At 36.4% G+C, this 16,690-nt stretch overlaps 1 protein-coding gene across 12 annotated transcripts in view; it reads right to left on the bottom strand.

The window, feature by feature from the left end:
- Window positions 1–16,690, bottom strand: part of TRIM37 (tripartite motif containing 37) — a 138,408-nt gene that overhangs the window by 87,502 nt on the left and 34,216 nt on the right. For all 12 annotated transcript variants that reach the window (XR_004960254.1, XR_004960255.1, XM_036267626.1 and 9 more), the window contains 4 exons: window positions 15,690–15,814; window positions 9,928–9,978; window positions 8,325–8,406; window positions 4,623–4,699 (listed from right to left, as the gene is read on the bottom strand). Coding sequence is in view for 10 of the 12 variants with exons in the window: in XM_036267626.1 (XP_036123519.1) it covers window positions 4,623–4,699; window positions 8,325–8,406; window positions 9,928–9,978; window positions 15,690–15,814 (335 nt within the window). In the remaining 2 variants the exon portion in view is untranslated. The remainder of the gene's footprint in view (window positions 1–4,622; window positions 4,700–8,324; window positions 8,407–9,927; window positions 9,979–15,689; window positions 15,815–16,690) is intronic.

Here is a 16,690-nt window from a genome sequence, read left to right as displayed (position 1 = left end):
ATAAAATGTGAGGTACGAATCTAGATTTTTTTACATATAGATATACAAATGTTCAAGCACCATTTGCTAAAAAGACTATACTCTCGCCACAGCAATGCCTTTGAATCTTTGTTAAAAATCAGTTATCCTTATTCCTAAATTCTCTGGTATATCCCATTGATCTATTTTTTAAAAAATCCTCACTTGAGGATATTTTTTTCCATTTATCTTCAGTGGGAGGGAGGGAAAAAACGAGAGAAAGAGAGAAACATGGATGTGAGAGGGACATATCAACTGGTCGCTTCTGGCACGACCCTGACCAGGGCCAGAAACTGAACCGCAACTGAGGTATGTGCCTTTGACTGGAATCAAACCCGTGACTCTTTGGTCTGTGGGCTGACGATCCAACCACTGAGCCAAACGGGCCAGGGCAAATTTGTCTATCCTTCTGATAATACTATGTTGTTTATGCTAATTTGGTACCTTTACTATAATTGTTACAATCATGTAGTTTTAGCCCTCAAATTTATTTTTTTAATCCTCACCCAAGGACATTTCTAAATTTATCCTGAGATACAGCAGGAGGGAGAGAGGGGGGAAGAGAGAGAGAGAGAGAGAAACATCAATGTGAGAGACACACCGAGTGGTCCTCACCCATATGACCCCAACCAGGGCCGGGGAAAAACTGCAACTGAGATACGTGCCCTTACTGGGAACTGAACCCGGGCCTCTCTGGTCCGGGTAGCCCTCAAATTTTGTTGTTCTTTTGATTTTTATCATTTCCTCTATGGCTTTTGTTTTGATTTCATTGCATTCTGCTTTGATCTTTATTTTTCCTTTCTTCTGCTTACTTGTTCTTTTTTCTCTTTTACTATAGTACACATTGATATTAATTTGTAACCTTTCTGCTTTTCATGTATAAGGCATTCAGTGATATATATTTTTCCCTACCTACTGCTTTAGCAGCATACAAAAAATTCTGCTATGCTGGGTTTTCATTTTCATTCAGTTCAAATTACTTTTTTTTTTATTCTCACCCAAGGACATTTTTTCCATTTTTTGTTCAGATAGAGTGGGAGGGAGAAAGAGGAAGAAAGAAAGAGAGAAATATCAATGTGAAAGGGTCACATCGAGTGACTGTCTCCCGCACGACCCAACCAGAGCTGGGGACAAACTGCAATCGAGATACATGCCCTTAGTGGGAACCGAATTTGGGTCTCTCTGGACCACAGGCCAACGTTCTAACCACTGAACAAAACTGGCCAGAGCTCAAATTACTTTTTAAAAAATTCATTGTGATTTCTTCCCTCTCTGATCCAGAGATTAAGTGTCTTATTTAACTTTCAAATATTTCAGATTTACAAAATCTGTTATTAATATCTAAATTAATTCCATTATGGTAAAAGAATATACGTTGAATGAGTTGAATCCTTTTGAGACGTTTTAGGTCTCAGAATATAATCTATCTTGATAAATATTCTGTACCCACTTAAAAATAATTTTTATTCTGTTATTGTTAGATCAAACATATAAATATCAATCAGGTCAGACTGGTTCATAGTATTGTTCAAATGTACCACATCCATGGTGATTTAAACAAAAAAAGTTTTTCTTTATTGATTTTAAAGAGAGACGGAGAGACAAAAACATCAATGAGAGAAAACATCAACTGGCTGCCTCCAGCATGCCCCCCACCAGGGATTAGGTCCACAACGTGGGCATGTGCCTGACCAGGAATCGAACCAGTGACCTCTTGGTACATGGGTCCACACTCAACCAGTGAGCCACACTGGCGGGCATCCGTGGTGATTGTATACCTATTTGTTATTCAGTTGAAAAACACAGATTTCCAAAAATCCAAAACACAAGCTTTCTCATCAAATGTTATTTTGCTTTAGAAAAAGTTACACTCATGCCCTAGCCGGTTTGGCTCAGCGGTTAGAGCGTCGGCCTGCGGTCCCGAGAGACCTGGGTTCGGTTCCCGCTAAGGGCATGTACCTCGGTTGCAGTTTGTCCCCGGCCCTGGTTGGTCGTGTGGGTGGCAGCCACTCGATGTGTCCCTTTCACATCGATGTTTCTCTCTCTCTTCCTCTCTCCCCCTCCCACTCTACCTGAACAAAAAATAGAAAAATGTCCTCAGGTGAGGATAAAAAAAAAAGAAAAAGTTACACTCATGAATATAGCCTTTATGTTAATATATAATATTTCAGCAAATTAATATGTTTAAAAATCTTGTTTTAATTTCTAATTCAGATAATACAATAGATATACTCCACATAAAAAAAGTTATTAATTTTGATTGCTTATTCTCATTATTGGTTATGTCTTCCTGCCTCTTTGAATGCCAGTTAATCTTTGATTGAACAGCAGATATTGTAAATTTTACTTCGTGGGGTGCTGAATATTTTTGTGATTTTATAAATTTTCATGAGCTCTTCTTGGGATACAGTTATTTGAAAACAATTTGATCCTTTGAGGTCATGCTTTTATTTTTTAGGTAGGTCCAGAGCAGTGTTCAGTCTAGAACCTAACCTAACTGTTCCCCTTTACTGAGGCAAAATTTTCCTGAATACCTAGTGCCTCATGAATTGTAAATGTCTCCACTTTAATGGTAGGAACAAATAATTCCTGGCCCTGTATGAGCACCAGGCCACTCCCTATAATCCTATCAGATAGTTCTTTCCCTAAATTCAGGTAGTTTCCTCACACATAAGCCCTGATCAGTACTCTGCTGAGTACTTGAAGGGAACCCTTTCAATATCTGCCTAAGCAGCTCTCTCTCTGGTATTCTGTCCAATACACTCTAGCCATACACATAGTTCTTCTTGGACACTCAGCATTCTCTCTTCAATACAGGGAGTCTGCTAGACTGTATCTCATTTTCCCCTCCTGTGTTACAAACTGAAAATTCTCTCAAGTCTGTAAACTTGGGCAATCATAGAACTCATTTGTTCCTTTCTTGTCTATTGGGAATTGCTTTCATTTGTTGCTTCATGTCCAGTGTCTAGTAAATGTTATTTTTCTTTTTTTTTTGGTTGTTGCAGGAGAAAGGGTTACTCTCATATTACTTCCTCATAGCTGAAAGCAGACATCTTACACCAAACCAACAGATTTTAAAGTAATAAAGTAAAATAAAATTTACTAATATGGTTTCAGATTCTACATTACAAATTACATTTACCAAACAAGCATTTGTTCAATTTTGGTGTAATATCAATGAAGAGTCAAAATGATCTAAAACTGGTTTTTAAAATGTTCCTGCCTTTTTCATGACAAGAAAAAAATTTTTTTTATAACTTTGGTGACGATGTAACTAAACTTACTGATCATTTATTTCTCAGTGTATACAAATATTGAATCATTATAATGTACACTTGAAACTAATATAATGCTACATGTTATTTATATCTCAATATAAATAAATAAATAAATAAATGAATGAAATGTTTCAAATTAAAAGTAGATTAGTGGTTGACAAGGACAGGGGCAAGAGGAATGGGAAGTGATCACTAATGGGTATGGGGTTTCTTTGTGGGGTGATAAAAACGTTTTGTGGTTGTTGTTGGTTGTTAATCCTCACCCAAGGATATTATTTCAATTGATTTTTAGAGAGTGGGAAGGAGGGGGAAGGAGAAAGGGAAGGAAAGAGAGGGAGGGCAAGGGAGAGAGAGAGAGAGAGAGAGAGAGAGAGAAACATTAGTATAAGAGACACACTGACTAGTTGCCCTCCACACGTGCCCTGACTGGGTCAGGGGACTGAAACTGCAACCCAGGTATGTGCCCTTGACCAGCATGGAAATCCAACCTGTGATCTCCAGGATGACACTCTCTAACCACTGATCCACACCGACCAGGACAAAAAATGTTTTGAAATTAGCCCTGGCCAGTTTGGTTCTGCGGTTAGAGAATTGGCCTGCAGACCAGAGTCCTGGGTTCAGTTCCCGCTAAGGGCACGTATCTCGGTTGGTCCTGGTTGGGGTAATGTGGGTGGCAACCACTCGAATGTCTCTCTCACATCGATGTTTCTCTCTCTCTCTTCCCCCTTCTCTCCCTACCAATCTATCTGAAAATAAATGCAAAAATGTCCTCAGGTGAGGATAATAAAATAAAATGAAATACCTGTGATGGTTGTAGAACTTGGGGAATATACAAAAATCTACTGAAATGTAAACTACTTATAAGGTAAATTTTATGCAATGAAAATCTTATTTCATAAAAACTTTTCCCAACTGCATAAATAATATTCAAAATCTGTGAAGCTAGATTATTTCATCAAATACTTTTTTGATTTACAAAAAAAATATTTTTCAAGAAAATATTATTTATGTTAATATATAAAATTATTTTAAAGTTAATAAAAAATTTTTCCTGTTTTAACTTCCAATTCAGAAAAGATCAATAGATATAATCTCCATAAAGAAAAACCCATTGAGATTCCCAATAAATTTTAAAAGTATAAATAGTACTGAGGCCATACAATTTGAGAATTCCCAGTTTATGTCATCATAGTATTCCCGGGATTCCATACTAGTGTATACTTTCACAAACATAATACAGTAATTAACAACATAGTTAATAAAAAATGATGAAGAAGAATGTATATAAACACACACTAAAGATAGTTATTTAATTGCATGCCTTACTTGGAAGTTTCAGGTAAGCCCGCTGAGAGTTCCAGAAACACTGATAAGTAGTAACCACGAACAACTCCATTTCCATCCTTAAAAAAAACAGTTATAGAAATACAAACTCCAGATCAATTTATATTAAGCCATAATTAAACAAAAACCACAAACTAATATATGATATTAGGAAGTACTCCTAAGCTTAAAAGCAATGAGAGAAATAATAAAAAGACTAAAAGATTTGAGTCTGTAACAATTTAAAACTTTTGCACATCCAGAAAAAACACATAAAAACATCAATAACTATGAAGAGTTAAGTGTTTTAACATAGACAGAACTCTTCTGGTTTTTGTTTATTTTTTTTATCCTCACCCGAGGACATTTTTTTGCATTTATCTTCAGAGAAAGTGGGAGAGAGAAAAACATCGATGTGAGAGAGACACATTGACTGGTTGCCACCCACATGACCCCAATTGGGGCCGGGGACAAACTGCAACACGAGGTATGTGCCCTTAGCGGGAACCGAACCTGGGACTCTCTGGTCTGCGGGTGATGTTCTAACTGCTGAGCCAAACTGGCCAGGGCCTCTTTTGTTTTTTAAATCCTCACCCAAGGATATTTTTCCATTTACCTTCAGATAGAGTGGGAGAGGGAGGGAGAGAGGGAGAGAAAGAAAGAAAGAGAAATATTGATATGAGAGTGACACATCAATTGGTTGCCTCCTGCACAACCCCGACCACGGCCGGGGACCAAACCACAACCGAGGTATGTGCCCTTGACCAGAATCAAACCTGTGACACATTGGTCTGCTGGCCAACATTCTAACCACTGAGCCAAACCGGCCAGGGCCATAGACAAGAACTCTTTTATCTTTTTTAATCCTCACTCAATGATAGTTTTCTATTTATCCTCAAATAGAGTGGGAGGGAGAGAGAGAGAATCATCATCGTGAGAGGGACACATCGACTGGTTGTCTCCTGTACAATCCCAACCAGGGCTGGGACGAACTGCAACCGAGGTACATGCCCTCTGCCACAATTGAACCCATGACTCATTGGTCCGCGGGCTGACACTCTACCACTGAGCCACACCGGCCAGGACCATAGACAGAACTCTTAAAAATCAGCCAAGAAAAAGGAAAATCCCAAAGAAAAATATTTAAAAAAACTAATACTAAATTTCACCAGAATAAACAAAAAATAATATTTAATACCAATAAAGAGTATAACAGGAAAAGGTTAACATTTGATGCTGAAAATAATTAAATATCATTTCTATGTTAGGATTTCATATAAGATTGGAAATTAAGAAGTTGTTTCAATTTCTATTATAGGATTTTGCAAAGATAATTATTCCACTCTGTACTTATCCTGTACTTTGTTCACATGACTACTGTTTTTTAAAGTATTACACACTCATACCCAGTTTTTCTCAAATTATAGTCTTTGGCTTAAAAACAAACCCAAACCCAAACCCAAACCTATACAATGTACAACAAAACAGAATGAACTCTAATGTAAACTGGAACCTTGGGTGACAATATGTCAATGTAAATTCATCAACTGCAACAACTGCACTCCGATGCTGGATATATTGATAACAGGGAAGGCTGTGTATGTGTGGGGTCGAATGAATGGAACGCTCTATATTTTCCAATCAATTTTACTGTTAACCTACTATTACTCCTAAAAACAAAGTCTATTAAATAATTTAAAAAATAAATATTTGGGGGGGGGGGGGCTTTACAGAGTTGTATATAGCCTGAAATTTTTCATTCAATGGCGGTTAAAAATGCTATGGCTAGTAAGATAGAAATAATTATAGACAGTAAATTAATTAGGAACATAATGTTAGAGAGAGGTATTGAACTTTTTGACAGGCTCTTTTAATTCATGAACCATGGAAGGGCAGTTCTGCTAAATGGATGGTCCCCCATACCCCAGGAAGGTGCAGGGCCCTCACCCTCCTTCCCAAAACCAAACAGTGAAACATGCAACAAGAACATGCAAAGACATTTGAAATCATGGAGGCTAAATAGCATGGTATTGAACAATGAATGGGTTACCATGGAGTTCAAGGAAGAAATTAATGTTCTGACAGCATCCAAGGGCAACTCCAGCACTGAAAATCATGCAGGTGCCGAAGGCAGAATTCAGGCATGAGAGCTGAACTCATAGTTAGACCAGAAGACTCAAACAGAGGATAGCAGATAGAGCTAGAGACATTTCCTGGGTGCTGGGGTGCAATGGGACCCTGCCTGCTGGTGAAGAGGTGTGCTTGTATGTGTGCGTGTGTGTGTGTGTGTGTGTGTGTGTGTGTGCACTACTCCTGGGCCAGCACCCTCTCCCACAAACTGGAGCTTTCTTAAAACTAAAGTTTTCTAAAAGTAGCCATTGACATGTCAGATCACATGTTAGCTCCCCAGAAACATCCACATACATTTATGTACCTATATATTTGCTAGCACTGTTCACTAAGGAGTCTAGAAACAGTGAACAGTGTGGCATGAGCATCCCTAAGTGCCCAGTTAGGTCATGAAATACAATTGCCCCATTGAAAGAAATCAGAGATATTTGGATAAAATGGCCAATTCCAGGTACAGAGTAAAAATGTATAAGATGAGCCCAGAATATCTTGCCATGGAAGAAACAAGAAAGCTAACTACTAAAGTTCTATTACTAGTGAATATTAGAGCCAAAGCAAAGTGACACAGAAGCCAACTTGAAGAGATTAACTATGTATAAATCCATGAGTTCATAATATTTTTAAAAACCTAATTAATCACTTTCAGAGAATAGAAAGGAAAACTGGTAAATAACAGGAAAGAATCCTGCCTCTTAAAAATGAACTGTTATTGCCCTGGCCGGTTTGGCTCAGCAGTTAAGAGTGTTGGCCTGTGGATCAGAGAGACCCGGATTCGGTTCCCACTAAGGGCACATACCTCGGTAGCAGTTTGTCCCCAGGCCCAGTTGGGGTCGTGTGGGTGGCATCCACTTGATGTGTCTTTCTCACATTGATATTTCTCTCTCTCTTCCTCCCTATCTCCCTCTCACTCTATCTGAAGATAAATGCAAAAATGTTCTCGGGTGAAGATTAAAAAGAAAAAAAATAACTGTTATTGAGTAACCAAATAATAAAGAAAAGCATCTCTTATAAAACTATTACAACTAATGAGTGAAAAAAACCTCAAAATGAGAGTATCACTGTTTTGCAGTCACAGATGGAGGCAATGAGCATCAATAGCTGCCAATACCACAAAGAGAGATGTGACTAGACATTATGTGATTTAAAAAAACACACTACTGCTTATATTCTTTCCATAGGAATCGACTTAGCATCTCACCATGACACTGGATCCAGATGCCAATTTGCAGAAATATACAGATCAAAGGAACATACTGAAATGCACAATGAGTATGCAATCAGCATACATGTGTTCTGATGGCTTTCTGTATTTTATTTTTAAAAAGTTTTTAAAATAAGAATTTTAAACATGTCTTCTAAAAATAAGTATCTTCCTACAAATAAGAAATAATATTCAGCAATAAGTTAGGATTCATACTGTTCATATTTAATTCATTTTTCCACAGAATTAGTAATAGAACTCAAAGAAACATTAAAATCGTCAATGCTTTACTTACTCCACCAAAAAAGTAAACCAGTGTACTACAGAACTCTGAAAGAAAGATCTTGGGTTTAAAAAAAATATGTAAAACTTACTGGGTAAACTTTTAACCTCCAACAAAGTCCTGAAACTTGAAGAGGTGGACTGTAAACAGGATCTGCTCTCTGGCGCAAAGTGCTAAAGTAAAAGAAAACCAACCAAATCACAAGATCAAAACCAAAACCAGCCACTTTATTTATGTTACTTATTTCAAGCCATGGACAAAGTAAAAGTCAAGATTACACTGGATAAATTTATATATAGTTGCATCCAGAAATAAAAGAATATTTATTTATTTATTTTTTCTTTATTGATTTTAGAGAGAGGAAGGGAGAGGGAGAGAGAAACACTGATGAAGAAGAACATTGATCAGCTGCCTCCTGCACGCCCCCACTGAGGACCAGCCAGAAACCTGGACAGGTGCTCCAACCTAAAAATGAACGGGCGATCTCTTGGTACATGGGGTGATGCTCAACAACTGAGCCACACTGGCTGGGCCAGAAAATAAAGGAATATTTAATAATACTGAAGTATTTGGCAGTATCTGTTCAGTTTCAGTTTAAAGGTACTCTCAAAACTGTGAGAGTTGAAAGAAAAGGAAAATATAATTAAGTATCAGTCTCCTGATTTTATTTACCACTGCAACAGCAATTTTTCACCACTAAAGAAGAAGAAAAAATTGTCTCTCTTCCTCAATACCCTGTAGTATAATTAGCCTTTTTCAAATGAAAAAACAAAAGCATGTGCTAAATCTTAATGAAAGTATCAGAAAGTCTACATTTTACCCACAAAATTATCCCTTAAGAAAAATACATTATAGAAGGAGTATTATAAATTCTCAGTTTGGCCTTCTTTTGATGGTTATCCTCCCCAAGGCAAAACCTTATATTGTTGGTATGCAGCCCTTGAAGACAAGTTCTTAGGATCTTCTTATGATTTTTGCTTCTAATCTTAGAGAAACAGTGATAATGCCTTTAAAAATTAACATGTAAGTTACAAAGCTTACAAACTTGTTACAATAATGGCCTCTTATCCACAACTCCTCACTTTGAGTTTAGAGAAACTGGACCCAAATAGACTTGTTCCCATCACTGTTATTTCTGAGAATGCAGAAGAGGCTCACTTTTCTCTATCTTTTTTTTTTATCTTCACCCGAGGACATTTTTTCATTTTTTGTTCAGATAGAGCGGGAGGGAGAGAGAGGAAGAGAGAAAGAGAGAGAAACATTGATGTGAAGGGACACATCGAGTGGCTGCCACCCGCACGAGCAACCAGGGCCGGGGACAAACTGCAACCGAGGTATGTGCCCTTAGCGGGAACCGAACCCGGGTCTCTCTGTACCGCAGGCTGACCAACCGCTGAGCCAAACCGGCCAGGGCGCTTTTCTCTATCTTCCCATTCACCTACCTTAACAAAAGCTAAGTGGACCCTCTTGTTTAAAACCCGGTTACTTTTCCCAGACTAAAGAAGTAATCTGCCCTGAAGGAATAATACAATCCACACAAAGGGCCATTATGCTTCTAATAGAAAATTTGTCTCTTTTAAGACAACACCGAGTATCAAAGTTCATTAGGTCTATATTCTACCCTGGAATAACACCTTCTTGGCTCTTACTTATATATACACATGCAAAAATCCAGAGCTGTTAAAATCTCTTACCTGAAATTCTCTAAAACAAAAGTAGCTGAATCATAAGATGGTACTAATTCACTAAAAAAAAAGAAAAGGCAAATCAATATTATTTGGCTTATGTAAGTTTAAGATTTCATTTAGTTAAAAAACAAAGTCAAGTCCCTCAATAATATCTTAAAAATTTTATTAAACTAAACTAAGTCCCTAAGAAATATTTTATATCCTTATTAAAAATAACATTAAGTCAAATAAATTCATAAACCTATCAATAGATTACATCAAAAGTTTGCAATGAAATTGAAGACTCAACAAATAGTTTATAAAATATAATTTTTTACCATGCAGTATGTAATTAAGTATTAAAATAAGTATAAGAGACATTTAAACAGTACTCATGAAATAGAAAAAGGAAGAAATTGATGCTTAGACTGAAAACCTGAAATATGGAACCAATATAAACAGTTTTAAAAACCAAAAGACAACAAAAGCAAAATACATCACAATAAATCCCCAAATTCTTTCTTCAGAACAAATTATGAGGAATACTGACAGACCTTAAAGACTTTGAGAGTATTTACTAGCAAATATACCTATTCAATTTTATAGGATAAGAATACATAACCACAAAAGGGACAGGCCATAGGATGGATTAACACATTAACAGTTTCTTGGTAAGGCAAGATTACCTCACGCAATTTGAGTTTTATTCAGTCTTCTCCAAAGAGAAATGAACTACAATCACAGGAGACAGTCACAATGATAGTCTATCTGGCTGCTAAATACCCTTATGTGAACAGTCTATAGTACTGTCATTAGAATACCACAGAAGTCACACTCACAAAAACATTTATGATACACTGTCATACATAGTACTGTAACACAGTGTTATACATTTAATATATAAAATTATAAATTGACCAAAAAGATAACTGCAAGCCATTTCACATCTTTAGATATATTTTCTAAAGTTCAATTCATGAAAATTTGTGATTACCAAAATAAGATATAAGATCCATTCATAGCATTTTCATACAATGATAGTACCTAAAAATTTTTGTGGTTTGCCAGTAAACATATAGATTAGAAAATACATTATTCTTTATTTCAAAGTAAGTATGTATAGCTGAATAGCTCACATCTTTTTCACCTCCTTCAAAGGTTGTCTGAAATCATACAGATGTCACCACTCTGTTTGCAAGTAAAGTACAGCTTTATGGTTTCATAGTTCTATTTCGATACTCCCTCTACTCTGGTCTTTATGACTGAATTTATTCCATTAAAAAAAATACTGTGCCCTGGCCGGTTTGGCTCAGCAGTTAGAGCGTCGATCCATGGATGAGAGAGTCCTGGGTTCGGTTCCCGCTAAGGGCATGTACCTCGGCTGCGGTTCGTCCCCGGCCCCTGTTGGGGTTGTGTGAGTGGCGACCAGTCCATGTGTCTCTCTCACATCGATGTTTCTCTCTCTCTCTCCCTCCCTCTCTCTCCCTCCTGCTCTATCTGAAGATAAATGAAAAAATATCAAGTGAGGGGAAAAAAAAAAAAAGAGTATATACTTGAGTAACACATAATTTAATATGTCTCTACTATTTAATTTGAAATATGTACTTTGTAAAATTATTAGTTTTTCCATATCTCCTATGTAGCACCTACAACAGCTGAGCATATAGTCATTAATAATAACACTGCATTTGTTTAATGATCTTCTATTTTCCACTGTGGCTCCATCACTAATCATCAACTGACAGAACTCAATCCAGTCCCATGATCTCAAAACTTAAAAATATTCACCACTGCTTTGCATATCTAAACTTTGGTCTGTAACTTAATGTCAATAAATGCTGGCCTTTCTTATTTGGCCCTTGCTGATCCCATGCATCAACAGATGAACACCTATTTCCTGTATATTGCCACTCATAAACTAAATTTGTTTTAAAAATTATGCATAAGTTACAAGCCAGAACTTCCAGTAAGACAATAAGCATTCCTGGTGAAAGGGAGCCTTACGATGACTTTTACCCATGGAAAGCTCCCTAATTATCAGACTTGTAAATTTTTTTTGGTGGTTTCCTCTTTATTGATGTGCTTTCTACACTCTTCCTCCTAATTTCAGTCCCTTCCACATACACCCAAAAAGGTAGTGAAAGCAAGGGATTGTTGGGGTTCTGAGCCCCTTGAGCAGTTAGAAAGGGAACAGATCACTGGAGATGACAGAGACTGACACTCAAGAAGTCTAAAGCAGAGCTGCCTGCCAAGTGATATCAGGATAGCAGTTTAGTTATATTAATGGATCCCAAACTTTAGTGCAGAATTACTTAGGATGCTCATGATTCATTTTCTGGATACCACCCCCCGAATATTATAAGGGAACAGGCCTGGGAATTGAAAAACACATTTTAAAAAAATGGTATTTATGTCAAAACTGGTTTCATTCTACTGGTGATGGAATAGTTTAAAATCTTCAAAACTGAAATGGCTGATTACATTATCAAAGAGGCAGCCTGGAATATTAGTGGACATCTTAGTTCACCCAGATTTACTTAATGACAGCATACACCCAATTTTTAAAATAATATTCAGTGTTTTAATAAAATATAAATATTGTATCTGGTTTGTTAATTCAGAAAGAAAAACTACTTATCAATCAGTGAGAACTACCTGAGGTCTCATCAGAAAAACTTTGTCCTTCTGTTTATAGAACTATAGGTGGTCATGATATCCAGGAGTGCACCTGTGATAAGGAACAAAGGCTTATACCAGTGATTCTAAACCAGGGTCAATTTTGCCCCCATGAAACATCTGGAAATATCTGGAAATGTTTTTGTCACATCTGCAAAGGGAGAAGTGCTATGGTGTTACATCCTACAATACACAGGAAAGCTTCCTCCAACGCACAAGAAAGTATCCAGCTCAAAATGTCAACAATGCCTAAATTGGAAAATCCTGGCTTACACCAGCAGTCTAGTACAATCACATATTAGAGAAAAAGGCAGCTAAACACATAAACCTTTTTATAACAAAGGTTGTTTCCTAAATCTACCATAGCCTTCAACATGCTAGAAATGCTTGATAGTAATTCATAAGTCATCTCTAAAGTATAAGATGAACTAAATAAAGTCTCTCATACCAACATATTTCTTTGAAGCAGTGGTTTAACCTCTCATCTTAGGAATAAGCTAAGGAGAGTTAAAAAGAATAAACTACAAATATCTAGCTGTACCCAATGTTATAGACTGAATTGTGCCTGCCCCCTCCTCATGCCCAAGATTCATATGTTGAAGCCTTAACCTGCAATGTGATTGTATTTGGAGACAGGATCTTTAGGAAGGTATTTAAGGTTAAATCAGGTAATAACATCAGGTCCCTAATCCAATATGACTCATTTCTTTAGAAGAGGAAAAGACACCAGTAATTGAAATCTGTACATGCAAAGAAAAGGTCATGTTGAGGACAGAGTAAGGAGGCAGCTGTCTATAAGCCAAGAGAGGCCTCACCAGAAATAAAATTTTCTAGCACCTTGATATTTGACTTCTTGCCCCCAAAACTGAGAAAAAAAACTTCTGTTGCATAAGCCATCCAGTTTGTGGTATTTTGTTTTGGCAGTCCAAGCAGATTAATACACACGCAGAAATTTACTTCAAATGACCTGGGGTATGAGTCAACAATGGTAAATTTCCAAAAGAATCCCAAGTGAGTCTAATATACAACCAGTGTTAAGAACCACTGCTCTCCCTATTTACAACTGCTAAGATCTGGAAACAGCCCAAGTATCCATCAATAAATGAGTGGATAAAAAAGCTGTGGTACATATACACAATGGAATACTATTCAGCTGTAAGAAAAAGATCTCTTATCCTTTGAGACGACATGGAGGGACCTGGAGAGTATTATCCTAAGCGGAACAGGCCAATCAGAGAAAGACAAATATCACATTATCTCACTTATTTGTGGAATATAATGAACAAAACAAACTGATGAACAAAGCAGACCCAGATACATAGATGTATGGTACAGACTGATAAACCACGGGTCGGTGGGGGGAAGATAAACCACAGAATTTATATGCATGTATGTGTAACCCATGGACACAGACGACAATGCTGTTGGAGGGGGGAGATCGGAGGAGGGTGTCAATTGGGGAAAAAGGAGAAACATCTGTAACAAAAATAAATTAAAAAAAAAAAAAGAAAGAAAAAGAAAACCACTGTTCTTGTCCTGGATGGTTTGGTTCAGTGGTTAGAGCGCCAGCCCCTGGACCAAAGTGTCGCAAGTTCAATTCTGGTCAAGGGCACTTACCTGGCTGCGGTTCCGTCCTTGGCCTTGGAAGGGTCATGTGGGAAGCAACCAATCAATGTCTCCCTCTCTCTGTCTCTCTCACTCACTTGTGCTCTCTCTCTCCCTCTCTTCCTCCCTCCCATTCTATCTGAAGATAAATGGGAAAAAGTATCCTCGGATGAGGATTAAAAAAAAAAAAAGAACCATTGCTCTTGCCCTGGCTGATATGGCTCAGCGGTTAGAGTGTCAGCCCGAAATATGAAGGGTCGCAGGTTCAATCCCCGGTCAAGGACATGTACCTTAGTTGCAGGTTCGACCCCTGGCCCCAATCGGGGTCATGCAAGAGGCAACCAATCAATGTGTCTCTCTCACATCGATGTTTCTCTTTCTCCCTCCTTTCTACTCCATCTAGAAGATCATTGGAAAAATATCCTTGGATGAGGACTAAAACAATAACAAAAAAGAATCATTGCTCTTAACACCAAAGGGTATTCTCAAATACTTAAAAGAATATGCTGTTGAGAAGAATTCTAAGACTGCCCAAGACAAAAATTAAAAAGATGCATAGAATGTAACAAATTGTTATTTCCAGATCTTTTAGGGTTTGGAGATATAACCATATCACCTTCAAAATCTTTTCATCCATCCATGAGTTTTCATTTGTTAACATACATGTAAAAAGCTATAGTCACTGTGTAATAAGATATAAGTAAACTCCAAAGGTAAATAAAAGAATGAACATGAGACAACATGGATGAACACTGAAAGCATTATGTAAAATGAGTAAAATAAGTCAGAAAGAAAAATGCTGCATGATCTCACTTATTTGAGGAATCTTAAAAAAGAGGTCAAAAGGTATAAACTTTTAGTTATAAAATAAGTTATGGAACTGTATTTTATAACATGGTGGCTATAGTTAATAATACTGTGTTGCATATTTGAAACTTGCTAAGAGAGGTCTTAAAAGTTCTCATCACCAATGGGGAAAAAAGGAGAAACATCTGTAACAAAACTAAATTAATAATAACAAAAAAACCCAAACAAACAACATAGAAAGATTAAAAAAAAAAAAATTCTCATCACAAGAAAAAAATTTTTCTATGTTATGGTGATGGATGTAAACTACACATTGGACTTATTGTGATCATTTCTCAATATATAAAATATTATGTTGTAAACTTCAAACAGGGTGTTATGTCAATTATATATTAACTTAAAAAAAAGAATGGACAGTCATGAAATAAAATGTGATCAATTAGTTTTTCTACAGTGTGGAAGATGAAGCTCCAAGAAGAAACCAATTCCTAATTCACTATCATCACCTCTTTACACTAAAAAATGTACGAGTCCACAAGAATTTTTTAAACCAGATTTACATGCATTAACTAAAGTCTTCTAGACCACACCCTTATAAACAGCATCTTAAAAAATAAAGAAAAACAACATTAAAAAAAAGCAAGTATATGCATTTGCACATAAACTTATTATGAATATGAAATTTTAAAACTGCATCATACCTGGTAAAATCTGGTGGAACAGGAGTGGTAACAAAGGATGCCATGGGTTTTCGATGAACTTGCTGAAACATCATGAGGATCTCTGAGCTCTTAGATATCAATTCACTCTTACTGCAAGATCGCAACTGTGAGGAAAAAAATTTCCTGACTAAATAAACAAAATTATTGTTCAGTGGCACCTCAAAATCCCTAATGAAGAAAGAAAATAAAAATTGTTCTGGTTATATACTGAAAAGAAAAAAAAAAAAGAGATTAAAAATATAGAATTACTCATAGTGGGTTTGAGAATTAAAAATCTATAAAGAATCTAGGTTTATTTACTTCCATTCTAACAGTAAAGTCATTGAGTGTATTTAAAGCATTTTTTTTCCCTCATATGTTAGGGTAAATGCAATTTTTAAAAACTACAAATATACACTAGACTGCTACAGTGAAGCCATCATGTATATTAATGATGTACAGATAGATGATATCCATAAAACTCACTACAACTGGGTTTTGTATATTTTCAATGACAATTGTCTATATTTCACCAAGAATAATGACAAATGATAAATATAAAAACTTTTAACTTTTATTCAAATATTTATTGAATACATACTGTATCCTTCCTTGACCCCATTTCCTGCAAAGGTAACTCATTCCTTCAACTGCACTGTTCTGCTACACAGAGCATATGTTTCTACAAGTACTATATGTCTGTGCACATCCATAAACAATGTTCTGAGTGTTTTCACACTTTATATAAATACTATCAGGTTATATATATCAACATGCAGCCTACATTCTTCATGCAACATTGTTTCTGAGATTTAATTGCATTAATATCCATAATCTAATTGTCACAGTTTTAAAGAATATCACTGCATGAATATAATACAACTTGTTTATCTTCTTTATCAATAGACATTTACGTGGCTTCCTATTTTTCATTATTAAAAATAACTCTGGCCCTAGCTTGTGTCCCTCAGTGGTTGGAGTGTCGGCTTGAGGACCGAAGT

The sequence above is a fragment of the Molossus molossus genome, unplaced genomic scaffold, assembly GCF_014108415.1.
Source record: "Molossus molossus isolate mMolMol1 unplaced genomic scaffold, mMolMol1.p scaffold_m16_p_19, whole genome shotgun sequence".
Classification (NCBI taxonomy): Eukaryota; Metazoa; Chordata; class Mammalia; order Chiroptera; family Molossidae; genus Molossus; species Molossus molossus.
The sequence above is the reverse complement of the archived record's forward strand: the minus strand, read 5'-3'. Positions and strand labels throughout refer to the sequence as shown.